The 13,908-nt window shown below is 35.4% G+C and overlaps 1 protein-coding gene across 1 annotated transcript; it reads left to right on the forward strand.

Moving 5' to 3' along the window:
• Window positions 1-3,997: 3,997 nt before the first annotated feature.
• On the forward strand, window positions 3,998-13,434 carry JCHAIN (joining chain of multimeric IgA and IgM). Its single transcript, XM_006069320.4, has 4 exons — window positions 3,998-4,155; window positions 7,183-7,309; window positions 11,604-11,684; window positions 12,534-13,434. The coding sequence occupies exons 1-4, from the start codon at window positions 4,092-4,094 to the stop codon at window positions 12,736-12,738; spliced, it is 477 nt and encodes a 158-aa protein (XP_006069382.1). The 5' UTR covers window positions 3,998-4,091; the 3' UTR covers window positions 12,739-13,434.
• The last annotated feature ends 474 nt before the right edge of the window (window positions 13,435-13,908 follow it).

Genomic DNA, 13,908 nt, shown 5'->3' on the forward strand with positions numbered 1-13,908 from the left:
TGCTAATTGTTTCTTTTGTGCAGAAACTCTTTAGTTTGATGGTCCCTGTTTTTTTTTTTTTCTTTTTTTTTGCTTGTGCTTTTGGTGTAATATCCAAAATATTATTGCCAAGAACAATTATAAGGAGTTCTTTTCTGTATGTTTTCTTTTAGGAGTTTTAAGGTTTAGGTCTTACATTTAAGTCCTTAATCTATTTCAAATTAATTTTATGAGTGGTTTAATAGGGGTCCAGTTTCATTATTTTGCATATGAATACCCAGTTTTCCCAACACTATTTATTGAAGAAACTAGTGTTTCTCCATTGAGACTTACTGTCTCTTTTGTCAAATATTAGTTGACCATATATGTGTGGATTTATTTTTGGGTTCTCCCTTCTGTTCCAGTAGTCTGTGTGTTTCTTTTCCTGCCAGTGCCCTACTGTTTTGATTACTCCTAAAGGCAATGGCACCCCACTCCAGTACTCTTGCCTGGAAAATCCCATGGACAGAGGAGCCTGGTAGGCTGCAGTCAATGGGGTCGCACAGAGTTGGACACAACTGAGCGACTTCACTTTCACTTTTCACTTTCATGCATTGGAGAAGGAAATGGCAACCAACTCCAGTGTTCTTGCCTGGAGAATCCCAGGGACGGGGGAGCCTGGTGGGCTGCCGTCTTTGGGGTCGCACAGAATCGGACACGACTGAAGCGACTTAGCAGCAGCAGCATAGATTTGTAGGATATTTTCATGCATACCTTATAAGGGTCATGTAACAGGAGCCCATATCAGTTTCTATGTTCCTACATGCCTGCAACCCCAAGGGGATATGTCAGGCTCTCCCAGGAGTGTTTTCCTTAAATTTCATTGCAGTCAATAGCACCAAGTTCGATTTGCATTTTCTGCAACCCAGCAAGTAGTGACCAACATAATGCTGGTGATAATGATGGTGATGATGATATAATCACTAGTACCTATATAGCACTAAAAAGTAGACATTTACTTTGCTGACAAAGGTCCATCTAGTGAAAGCTATGGTTTTTCCTGTAGTCATGTATGAATGTGAGAGTTGGACCATAAAGAAAGCTGAGCACCGAAGAGCTGATGCTTTTGAACTGTGGTGTTGGAGAAGACTCTTGAGAGTCCCTTGGACTGCAAGGAGATCCAACCAGTCCTTCTTAAAGGAAATCAATCCTGAATATTCATTGGAAGGACTGATGCTGAAGCTGAAACTCCAGTATTTTGGCCACCTGATGTGAAGAACTGACTCATTTGAAGAGACCCTGATACTGGGAAAGATTGAAGGCGGGAGGAGAAGGGGATGACAGAGGATGAAATGGTTGGATGGCATCACCGACTCGATGGACATGAGTTTGAGTAAGCACCAGGAGTTGGTGATGGACAGGGAAGCCTGGTGTGCTGCAGTCCATGGGGTCTCAAATAGTTGGACATGACTGAGCGACTGAACTGAACTGAACTGATACAGCACTTACCATATGCCAAGATCTGACTTCTTTATGTGTGGCGGTATATGTTAAGTCTCACAACAATTCTGTGAAATATGTGTTATGCATTATTATTGTCCCCATTTAATAGAGAGGGGAATTGAAACATAGAGGTTGAGCAATTTGACCAAGGTTTGCCTCGTGTCACAACTACTAAGTGGTGGATTGTGTGGTGAACCCAAGCAGTTAGACTCAGAAGCTTTTCTCTGAATTATTATATATATTGTTTCTCAATTTCCCCTTCTTGCAGGGTCCCTGATTTCATTATTTTCTTGATCCTCTCTCTCACTTTACTTTGGGGAGAAAAGAAAACCTTATCCTGCCCTCTCTCAAAAGTAAAAGGAGGAAAGTCTCTTACCACAAACCGTGCTATTTCCATAAGCTTCTTTGATAGCATTCCTCTTTTCCCTCCAAAGTTCTCTAAGGACTGGAGGAGATAGCTGGGAGTACTGGGGGCAGTGATAGCAGTAAGTTGAGTTCTGTTGCTTCTTGTTAAGTCTTGGAGGAGGTATCTAACTCTCTTTAGAATTTAAGGTACTTTAGCCTTTTAGCTGTGAGCCCTCATTGCCAATTCTGGGGCAAAGGGGAAAAAATCACTTTTTATTACGAGGCTATTTTAGTAGTTTTAGGAAAGAGGATGGAGGCTTGAACTAGAGTGGCAGTGAAAACGGAGAGAATTAGATAAATTTGGGATGTATTTTGGAAATAAAACCAAGTAAGACATGGTGGCAAATTGAATGTGAGGGAGAAGAACAGAAACGAATTAAAGAAGAGGATTTTGTCTTGAGCAACCTAGATGGAGGTGGTAGATGGAGGTGCCATTTACAGAGATGAGGAAGAGCAGAGACAGAAAGTGATTAGAGTGGAAGTGTGAGGGTGGCTTGGTCATCAAGAGTACTGTTTTGCCTGGTTAAGTTTTAGATACCTGTTAGACTGCCCAGTGAAGAAAGTTGGATATAGTTTGCAGCTCAGTGGGCAAGATAAAGTCTACCATCACACATCTGAAGATCACAGCATGTCTTAAATTCAAAGCCATGGGATAAGATAAAATCAGTTAAGGAGAGGATAAGAGAAAAGAGAAGGCTGAGGATCAACCTTAAGATTCAAAGGAAAATTCAGAAAGATCCTGAACAGGAGTTGTCAATGAGATAGTAAGACGACAAGAAGAGTGTATTTTCTGTGTCTCAAGATTCAAAGGAAAATTCAGCAAGATCCTGAACAGGAGTAGTCAATGAGATAGTAAGACAACAAGAAGAGTGTATTTTCTATGTCTCAAGAGAATCAAGTGTTTTTTTGTGATTTGAGTATCCTAAATATAATAAGCTATGTACAGAGGAAGTGAAGCATTGACCTTTCTCAGACGGTTTTCTGAACTCAGCCTGTCTGCTGTATAGGAAATTGAAACAAAACTTGAGCTGGAGTAGAGAAGGTGGGACTAAATTACCACAAGATCTCTTTCATTCAAATGAATCTATCACTGAAAATCTTACTGTAAGAATTTTATATATAAATGTGGAAAAATAAACCATTTTTGGTGAAAAATTGAGAACATTGAGCCAAGCTCCAAATTATTTAACTTACTTGAATGAAACTATTTACATTTTTTCAGTGGGAAGAACAAAACCAGAGATGAAGTAGTTTAAAAATTAAACCAGACCTACTGAAAAGGTTATGAGACAATTCACCTGTAAAACATAGATACAGATAAATAGAAGCCTCAGCTAAGTGATTTTCAATGTAAACCCATTTGTTACAAAGAAATTACCTTTATTAACTTCTTGCTCTTCTGTAGTTAATGCTGCTAGTTACTCTCCTCCTCCACAGGCTTCTTAGTCTACCAATTTTCAAATTTTAGTGTACATCAGAATCAACTGGAAGCTTTTTTAAAAATACACATTTCAAGGCCACATCTCTGAAAATTCTGGTTGGGTGTAGCCAGAAAGTATGTATTTTGACTAATACTTCAAGTGATCCTGTACCACACTTGACAGAACACTTGTCCTGACCCTAAATTACATGTATAAGTAACTCTTGACTGGTGGCAAAGTGCTACTTGGCACTGTCCACACTTTATTAAAATAATTTGTTATAGATGCATGGTTTATATAATAGAATTACAAAGTTATAAGGTTGAAAGAATCAAAATATCAAATACACAGTGTTTATTTAGCTTAGTAATTATATGTCAATATTTGCTCTTATAAAAAATAAGTTTCCAGGGGAGGGGGTTAATTTGTATCCAGGGATTTATCCAACTTGCTTTGGGAAGGCAGTCTACCTGAGTTTATTTTTCAAGGAAATAATGGCTTAAAAATATATCCAGCTAACTTCTATTTACTGTGTTTTCTTTTTTTGAGTGTTATAATAAATCTGTTATTTAGATGTCAAAACAATTATCAACCACTTAAGACTTTTAAGTGGTTGATAGTTATTTTGACATCCTGACCACACACTAAATTGCAGAGTTCAACCGCAGTTGTGATCTTAGTTTGTTAGCTGCCTGGAGTGTTATTTTAAGAAAGCAGAAGCCCCATCATTTGCACACTCCTTATAGCTCACACACCTTAACCCTGACTTCGTAGCTCCAGTTTTTCAAAAGAAGTGAAGTCAAGATGAAGAATTGTTTGCTTTTTGGGGGAGTCCTGGCCATTTTTGTTATGGCTGTTCTTGTGACAGGTATGTGGTATTTTGAGCATGAACCCAGGTAAAAGGAAAAATAGAATACAGATCTGTTCTTCAGATTAAACATTTATGTTTGTGTTTTGGTTGGACACCTAGCTGGCTATGTTCTTCTAACATGTCTTAATTTTTGTATGGGCAGTGGTCTTTAACATGGACAAGACTCATTGTAATTCTTTTCATTCTTTTTTCTCTTATATGTCTGCCTATTAAAACCTAGAAAATAAAATAGATAATTTTTAGATAAGTATAGATAGTTATACTATACAAATACCCATATTGAATCTTGAAAATCAGATTTCTCTCCTTGAGTGTCTCAAATTTATAGTCTGGAGGAATGAGGTAATAATTGTTGTAAATACAATATAGAGGCATTAGGATTTTATTTCCCCAGAGAGGCTGGTATTAGTTCTAACAACTTTCCTGGATCCAAGCCTACAAATTTATTATGACCCTTTAACAATGTTTAATGTTGTACACATTTCCTGGAACTTGATGGCTGAACTTCAGTTATCTTGTTTATTAACTTTTCAAACTATTGTAGAAATGGATTATTTTCTGAATATAAAAGTATAGTTTTAGTAATTTTCATCTAGAAAGGTATGTGAATTAGAAATGATATAATTTGATATATATTGTTTTAAGACTTAACTGAGTTTATTCCTTTTTTTTTTGAGCTTATTGTTCTTTCAGGACAGTATGATATAATTAAGAATAGTAATTTTACATATACTTTTCACTAATTTAGTATTAAGAATAATGACTTTCTAATAATATTTAAAACATAAAGATAGAAGTAGTAAACCATGTGTAATATATGTACCTATATATAAAAATACATGTGTTTATGAACATATTTATATACCTATAAACATATACATGGAACATATATAGCCATTTATATATAAAAGAGCTGTAACTTATTGAGTACATATTATATTCTAGACGTTATGCTACTGCTTTACATATTCTATTCCATTTAATTCTCACAGTAACCATTTGAGGGTAAGTACTATCATTATTTCTGACATATCCTTGAGCCCATTGACATTTAAAGAGGTGAAGTAACTTACCTAAGGTCACACAACAAGCATGTGGTAGGTGGAACTCAGGCCATCTGACACCATTCTGCCTGTATAAGAGAATCACCTTTTTGGTAAACTCATTACATTCATAACTAGTATGTGTTGTCTATTTTCTCACTTGAACTGAATTAAGTTATTTGACAAATATTTATTGAGCCACCTACTCTGTCTCAGGTGCTCTTGGAATAATAAAGTAAGGCATAGTCTATAATAACAGGTGTATTAGGAAAAATATTTCCTGTTGATGAAACAGAAGTTAGACTCTTATAAGTCTTGGTGAATTGAATGTATTTTTACATTTTCCTGGTAGGTATATTAGGCTACCTAGTATTCTTATATAATAACAGTAAAGATACTTTCCCCCTAGGTTTCTGGCAAGAAAATATAATATGTGCCACAAACAAAACATATATATTTTCTATTTAAGACTTAATAGTCATCATATACTCAACTCCATCTATAGTTTTGGTCAGGTATTGCCTGCTTATTTGTATTTTAATGAGAAAAACATTTAAAAGTCACTAATACAGGAGTAGGGAAGAGAACACCTTTTAAATCATCTTACTCTTTTCAAAAAATTAAGAATTATATCATTATCTTAAATTGGCTTCATAATGGTTTTTCTCCAATACCGTAAGACTTTTATCAGAAGATTTATCAAGAACTTATGAATAAGGACATAATAATGCATTATAAAGTACTTAAAACAATTATAAGTACAATAACAATGATCTTACATTGTTTTTGTAATGACTGTATCATTAAAACTGAAATACTGCAGTTAGGTCCTTTCTGCTCTGAGATCAGGAATAATTAGATGTCCAGTTACAATTTATTTCCTTATCATTTAACCTTTATAACTTGAATTAATGTGCTGTCTATTTTTTAAATTGAGATTTGATGGAAGGAAATTTTAAAGGTCACTTAGCTAAAATTATAGGAATAAAAAAGATTTAATATCATTATTGTTTAATTATCACTGTTAAATAAAGCTATTTATTGTTACTTCCTCAAATATCTGTTAGTTGATCTAAGTACAGATAATAAGAAATTTTGTTAATTCTTTGCAGCACTTACCAGACATTTTATCTAATATTCAGATTGGACAGTAAATGTTGACATTTACAGTTACGGCTTTAATAGTTATTTGTGTATTCACTCATTTGTTATTTTTTTCTGTACACATGCATATTATATTAAATAGAACTTGTACCTAACAACATATTCTAAACTGTTTTAGCAAGTTTATAGCACTTTAAGTCTATAGATACTATATCTTTAAAAATAAGTCTTATAAGAAATATTAATAAATATTGCACTTAATGAATTAAATCATTATGCTATAAACCTGATTGTTATTATGAAAAGGAAGAATATAATTAAGTTTAGGGAAATTTTAATGGAGAATTTTAAAGTCTTAGAAAATTAGGTTATCTCGAGGAAAATGTGCATGTTCTTAGCATAAGGGAAAAAAAGTATGAATGGGTGTTCAGGAAGGGTGTTTTTATTATAAAAAACCGGTTTATTTGTTCACTTTTGAATAAATTTCTCTAGTCTGAGAGAAATTCAGTCTAGATGTTTGTTTTCTCTCTCATTTTGGCATTTGGCACTAATTTTTTTACAAAGCTCTATCATTCAGAGGGTTGTGCCTCCATTAAAAGCATTTGATTAAAACCAGAATTCTTTCAGTTCATGTTCCTATAGACTGGTCCAAGGTAAAATAAGAAAATTCCTTTTGGAGTTTATCTGTATTTCCTTCACTATGCTGTGAGATTCCACTTAGCTAGTTTAGGTTAGGAAAGAGAAAAAATGGAGAAAGCTGAAACTGATCAGCCAATAAACTTAAGTTTTCTGTTGGGGAGGGTGATAAATTAACTTGATACAAAGTATGAAATTAGACTTTTGGTTACCTTTCTTCTTAAAATATTTATCTTTCAAGCCCAAGATGAAAATGAAAGGATTGTTCTTGTTGACAACAAATGTAAGTGTGCCCGGATTACTTCCAGGATCATCCCTTCTGCTGAAGATCCTAGTCAAGACATTGTGGAGAGAAACGTCAGAATTATGTATGTGGTATTTCGTGCTTCATATTTTCATTTTGTAAGCAGATACTTTCTGATATTAGTGGTTGTTTGCATGTGATATCTATATCTTTGCTTCTCTTTTTGGTGGGTAACATTTGTGGTGGTTATTTAGTCTCTAAATCATTTCTGACTCTTGTGACCCCATGGACTGTAGCCTGTCAGGCTCCTCTGTTCATGGGATTCTCCGTGCAAGAATGCTGGAGTGGGTTAGCCATTTCCTGCTCCAGGGGATCTTCCCGACCCAGAGATAGAATCCAAGTCTCTTGTGTCTCCTGCATTGACGTGTCTTCTGCATTGACAGGTGGGTTCTTTACCACTAGCGCCACCTGGGAAGCCTAAGTATAACAGCTTAAGTGAAGTCGCTCAGTCGTGTCTGACTCTTTGCGACCCCGTGGACTATAGGCCGTCAGGCTCCTGCGTCCATGGGATTTCCCAGGCGAGAATACTGGAGTGGGTTGCCATTTCCTTCTCCAGGGGATCTGCCCGACCCAGGGATCGAACCTGGGTCTCCCGCATTGCAGGTAGACGCTTTAACCTCTGAGCCACTAGGGAAGCCCGTATAATAGCTTACATGAGGTTGAATCTGGGTAATGGGCTTAAGCCAATTATGTAGTTGCGAGCAGAGACAGACGTTTCCAGGCAACCTAAAACCAGTCAGCTACATCAAATAATAACTGAAGGTTCGGATCTAGTCATCAACCTCCCCTGTTTATATGGAGTTATTTCAGTTTGAATCAGAACTTATAGTTGCCCTTGATCAGTTCAAAGTGAAACTTGAGATAATTTTAAAAGGCTTGTTTTGCACCATATATGGACCACAAAGTACTTCACCTTGTATTCAACTTCATTTGTCTGCATAAAAGTATGGTAGACTAATTAAATTTACTACATTGATTTCATCTCCACTTGTATATTGGACTTCAGATACTCATTTCATTTCACACATAGTCTTAAGTTATAAACTATGAGTCTTATTCAACAGCAAAACCACTAATAATATTTAAGAACTGAGATTTCTATTGGATCCAGTCATTAATGTCTCCTTTGTGAAGTACTTCTACTACTTCGAATAGTTTCCATCCCGAATCAAATACCTCTTAGTGAAACAGATCATAGCATTCAATCCCATGTAATCAATAGGAGAAGTATAATATGCTTATGAATTTGTTTTGAGTTCTGGCTGTCACTAAATATTAGTAGCTATGTGCTATGGTATGCTAGTTACTTAACCCTTCTAAACTTGAACTTTCTCATCTCTAAATATTAATAGGAAAATAATATGTATTCATCAGGTTATTGTAAAGATAAACTGAGATATATTCCTTTTAAAGACTATGTAGTTCCTGGCACATTTTCAAAAAATATTTACTGTTATTATTCACCTAACCTATGTGCCAGTTATCATTATGCCACTACCCTTCCTAAAATCCTTTTGCTGGTTCCCCCAATGTTGTTACTAGGATAAATTACGAATGTTTCAGCCTAACCTACAGTGCTCAGCATAACTCTCAAGCTCTTCCATGGCCACTTCTTTTTCATTTTATGTTTAAAAATTCAGTATGTTGCAGTACCTCTTTCTTCCTCTTCTGTTTTTGCATAATCTAGTTCCTCTGCTTGAAGGACTCTTTCTTGCACCCCTCTTAGCCTGGTTAACTCTTCAGCCTGCATGTCTTAGTTTAGACATCACTTCCTTAAGCAAGTTTTCTTTGACCACTCAAGTCCATACCACTTAGTTCCCTGTTAAGTGAGTAAGTAAGTATTAGTCACTCAGTCATGCTTAACTCTTTGTGACCCCACAGACTGCAGCCCACCAGGCTCCTTTGTCCCTGAGATTTTCCAGGCAAGGATACTGGAGTGGGTTGCCATTTCCTTCTCCAGGGGATCTTCCCAACCCAGGGATTGAACCTGGGTGTCCTGCACTGCAGGCAGATTCTTTATCGACTGAGCTACAAGAGAAGCCCCAGTTCCCTGTTAAGGATAGAATAATTGGAGAAGCGTGTATCTTAAGAGAATGGCATCAATGACACTGGCACCTAAACAGTGTTGAAGAGGAGTGTCTCTCTTATATTTAAATCTCCAAGGGCAGATTTAAAATGATACTCTGGGATTCTCTGATTTATCTTTTTTTTTTTTAATGACATGATCCTTTTTATGATATTTTATTTACTGAAATCAGGCAGTTCAGTAACTTCTGCCATTTCCCTGATGTATATTGATGCTTCTTCAATTTTATTTCTGAAAGTTCTTTTATCATTGCTGTGTCATTATGGCATTATTCCCAACTCCATCACTTAATGATGTTGTGACTTTGGGCAAGTTACTTAACTAATTTGAACCTGTTCCCTAAACTGAAAAAAAAGGGATATGTATAGGTATGTATATATACACATATACTTCATAGGGTTGTGAGGATTAAATATGATAATATATAAAAGCACTCAGAACAGTAGTCCTCAGTGAAACATTCATATGTGTCTGTTCTCTTACTTTTCTCATTATTTAAAGCATTTTCTGATATTACTAGAGATTTTGTAATGTAATAAAGAATAGATATGTTCATTCATTCATTTATTAATTTGACAAACATTTATCGAGTGCTTCTGAAAGCCACTGAGGATTGCAGCTGGGGATACAATAATTTATATAAAACACAGCCCTTGCCATCAAAGAATTTACAGTCTAATAGGAAGCTGTAAATAACTGAAAGGGCATTTACAATGCAATATTGTACATGCAGTGACAGGAATAGGTATAGGATGCTACAGGAACACAAAGAGGGGTGCCGAGGCCAGTCCCTGGGGAAAGTGGGAGAGAGGCAGGTGGAGGTAGGAGAGGGTATTTGGAGTAAGTGGTAGAAATGTGTGTGGGTGATGACAGAGTTGATAGAGAAAGCAGATAATTCCAAGAAAAGGAATCAGGGTTTCTGTGACAATTGTATGGGATCATCACGTTAACATGTTCATCATAGTACCAGGTAGACTGTAAGTTTTTAGTAAATGTCAGGGCTATTACTGTTTTTGTTATCTTTAACGCTTAGAGATGAGAAAATCCTGGTAAATTTTGTACGATAGCAAACAGTTGTTTACATCTGACACACGGTGTAAAGAGGGTGGTGTGGTGAGAGATGAGGCTGGAGAGTTAGAGGCACATCATGCAGTGCCTTCTATGCTGTCTTAATGATTACCTTGTTTTCTGTGGGGAGACACTGTAGGCTTTAAGCGGAGAAGGAAATTAGGCTTGTAGTTTAAAAAGACTATTTTGGCAATAATGTGGCCAACGCATGGGAGGGGTCAAGAATGAAGGAAGGTATTGCTACAAATTAGGAGAGAAGGCTGGTGTCCTGAATCAAGTTCAAAGATGCAAAGTGTTAGAGCCAGTTGAACTGTGAGATGGATTTAGACCTAGGTGGTGACAGAGAGGGAAGACTGAGGGACACAATCCAACGTTTTAGTTTGGATACATATGTGGATAATGTTGCTAAATACTGAGTTAGGAAAACCTGAGGTTTGGGGGGATCTTTTGGTATGGAGCAGTGCATGTGAAGAGGAATGATGACATAGATGAAAAAATGTAAAAGTTGATGAAATCACCTGAACTAGTTGATGAGTTATCTAATTTTTCATGGAAAACCTCCAAATCAAAAGGTCTGGATTCCAGTTCCAGCTGTACTACTTAGTACTTGTGTGAATTTGAGTAGGTCACCAACCTCTCTGATTTGTAATTACTACATTTCTAAAATGTGATCCTTAGTATCTTACTGTCCATTCATTCACAAATATTGGACATATTCTATATGACACACCTATAGCAAGGCACTGGGATGTGTAAGTGTTTTTGGCTCAAGGAATTTATAGAATCTAGAAACAGCTATTCTGTAGGTAAGCAACTATAATATGGCAGTATAGTAAGGGTATATGAAACATTAATGAGACTACAGATGAGAAGTTTACTGAGGGGTGGAAATGGGATCAAGGTAAAAATCACAGAGAAAGTAAAACTTGAGCTTATTTTTAAAGGAAAACCAGGGATTTACCAAATAATAAAAGATAATTGATAGAGGAGTTGTTGTGAGGTTTATTTTGAATGAAATTGTTTAAAATATAGCAATTACTGTGAAATGTGAGTAATAGTGTTACTAAAGAGTGTTTATAGAGTGCTAAATGTCCTAAATGTCTGAATGAAATAGTAAGTACTGTCCTAGCAATATACCTATTACCAAAAACAGCAGTATCTGCTAATTTCATTATTCTTCATTTTCTTTTTTTCTTTTTTTTAGTGTTCCTCTGAACAGCAGGGAGAATATCTCTGATCCTACCTCACCAATGAGAACCAAATTTGTGTACCATTTGTCTGACCTGTAAGAGATTTTCCTTCACACTAATGAAGATACCTAAGTCAATAACTTTTCATTAAACTTGTTAGTAAGAATGTTTTTGAAAACATATTGGGGTATAAACATTTACCAATATCATTTGAACTTTTGAATACATTAATTCATATGTTAATTATTGCTGTGCTATCCTGTCCTCAGTTGTGTCCGACTCTTTGCAACCCCATGGACTGTAGCCTGCCAGGCCCCTCTCTCCATGGGGATTCTCCAGGCAAGAATACTGGAGTGGGTTGCCATGCTATCCTCCAGGGGATCTTCCCAAGGCAGGAACTGAATCCAGGTCTCCCACACTGCAGTTGGATTCTTTATTGTCTGAGCCACCAGGGAAGCCCATGTTAATTATTAGGCATCACAAATTCATAAAATTTCATAAATAAAGGTTAGCTCTAAATTTATTCTAAAGACAAAATTATTTCCATTAGTACAAGAAGGACCAATTTGTCTTTTTAGTTCAACAATTCAGACCCATTAACATGCAGGTATTTCTTTGGAAACCATAGAATCCAACATAAAAAAAAAAAACCCTTCCTTCTTCATTACTGTAAATAATTAATTTAATCCTACTATGCAGTTGGGAATAAATTTAACAGAGTAGAAGTTACTGAATAGTGTACACAATCATATATATTAATTCATTGCTTACTTTCAATTAAAGGTTGAAAAATTACATAAATAATTCTGTATTATAGAGAAGTTGAAGTCTGAAAGGAGTCATCCTTTGTCAGAACTAACTGATTTTGGATAGAAATGTATAGTCACTCAGATTCTGAGACAACATTTGATGGGGAGTGTCTAATGTGTGTATTTGTTTTTCAGGTGCAAAAAATGTGACACTACAGAAGTGGAGCTGGAAGATCAAGTAGTCACTGCCAGCCAGAGCAATATCTGTGATAGTGACGCTGAGACCTGTTACACCTATGACAGAAACAAGTGCTACACAAACAGGGTCAAACTTAGTTACCGTGGTCAGACCAAAATGGTGGAGACAGCTCTGACCCCGGATTCCTGCTATCCTGACTAACTCAAGTCATGCTGACTGCACAACTGCTTATCTTGAAGGGCTCTCCATTTTGATCGCAGGTAGTTAATGTATTTACTCCTGATGAATTTGAAACCATGATTTTTTTGGGATGGGGATAATATAAAATTAACTACCCCACCCCTACCACTGGCAAATAATTGAAATAGTAACACTGTTAATGTTTTTAAGGTAAATTTCTAGCATTTAAAAAAATAGATGAGGGGAGAACATAAAATTCAAAAAGTAAAAAATCAGGAGGCATAATTAAATTTTGCTTTTTTTTTTTGGCTTTGCCCTAGAGAGCCTGAGCTTTTGCACTTTCCATACTATTCTCTTTAAAAAAATATCACTGTGCAGAGAATATTTATATATAAATAAAGGTCAATTATTTGTCTTCACTATAAAAATAATAATTGGAGAACATGTTTTGGAAATATTCATAAAATAATTTAAAATGAGATCTCTAATATTTATGAAATAAATTAGCTGAAAGTGACATAATTAAATGTATAATTCAAAAATACATTTTGACATAACAGATTTGGGAGCAAATGATAAAAATTTTTTTAATAAGTAGGACAGTATAAGAAATTCCCATTGAAATCACCTCTGTTGTAACTAAATCTAACAAATTATGTACTCCAAAATATGTATTCTCTAGCACAGTTTGAACAATTAAATAGATTCATAAGCATATACCTGTGTGAAATAATTTATTGGTAAAAAGTTTGCTTGTGTTAACTTTGCTGTATGTAAGTTAAAATATCATTTATTACTGAGAAACAGGTTATAAGTATAATCTAATTATGCATTAATCACTAAGTTCAAACATGATATTTGAGATAGCTTTGTCATTTTATACCTAAAACTAAATAAAAAGACAAAGTCCCTTCTGACAAATATGTTTATTATGGCACATATATACTTTATGGCAGAAAGTCAAGACCAATTGGCATAAATATGTAAGAGTACTGTGGAAAGTAAATGCTGACTCTGAGTTTAAAATAATGAGAGGCTGATTAGTAAAATCAGTTTCTTGAAGAGACATTGTTATGTTTTCTTTTTTTCCTCCAAGGGTAATAGTCATTTTTAATAACTTCCACTGTGCTCGTACTGATTAGTGTTTTCTTTTAGGGATAAGGCTCTGACACTGGTGCTTCAGTAGGAATC

The sequence above is a fragment of the Bubalus bubalis genome, chromosome 7, assembly GCF_019923935.1.
Source record: "Bubalus bubalis isolate 160015118507 breed Murrah chromosome 7, NDDB_SH_1, whole genome shotgun sequence".
Classification (NCBI taxonomy): domain Eukaryota; kingdom Metazoa; phylum Chordata; class Mammalia; order Artiodactyla; family Bovidae; genus Bubalus; species Bubalus bubalis.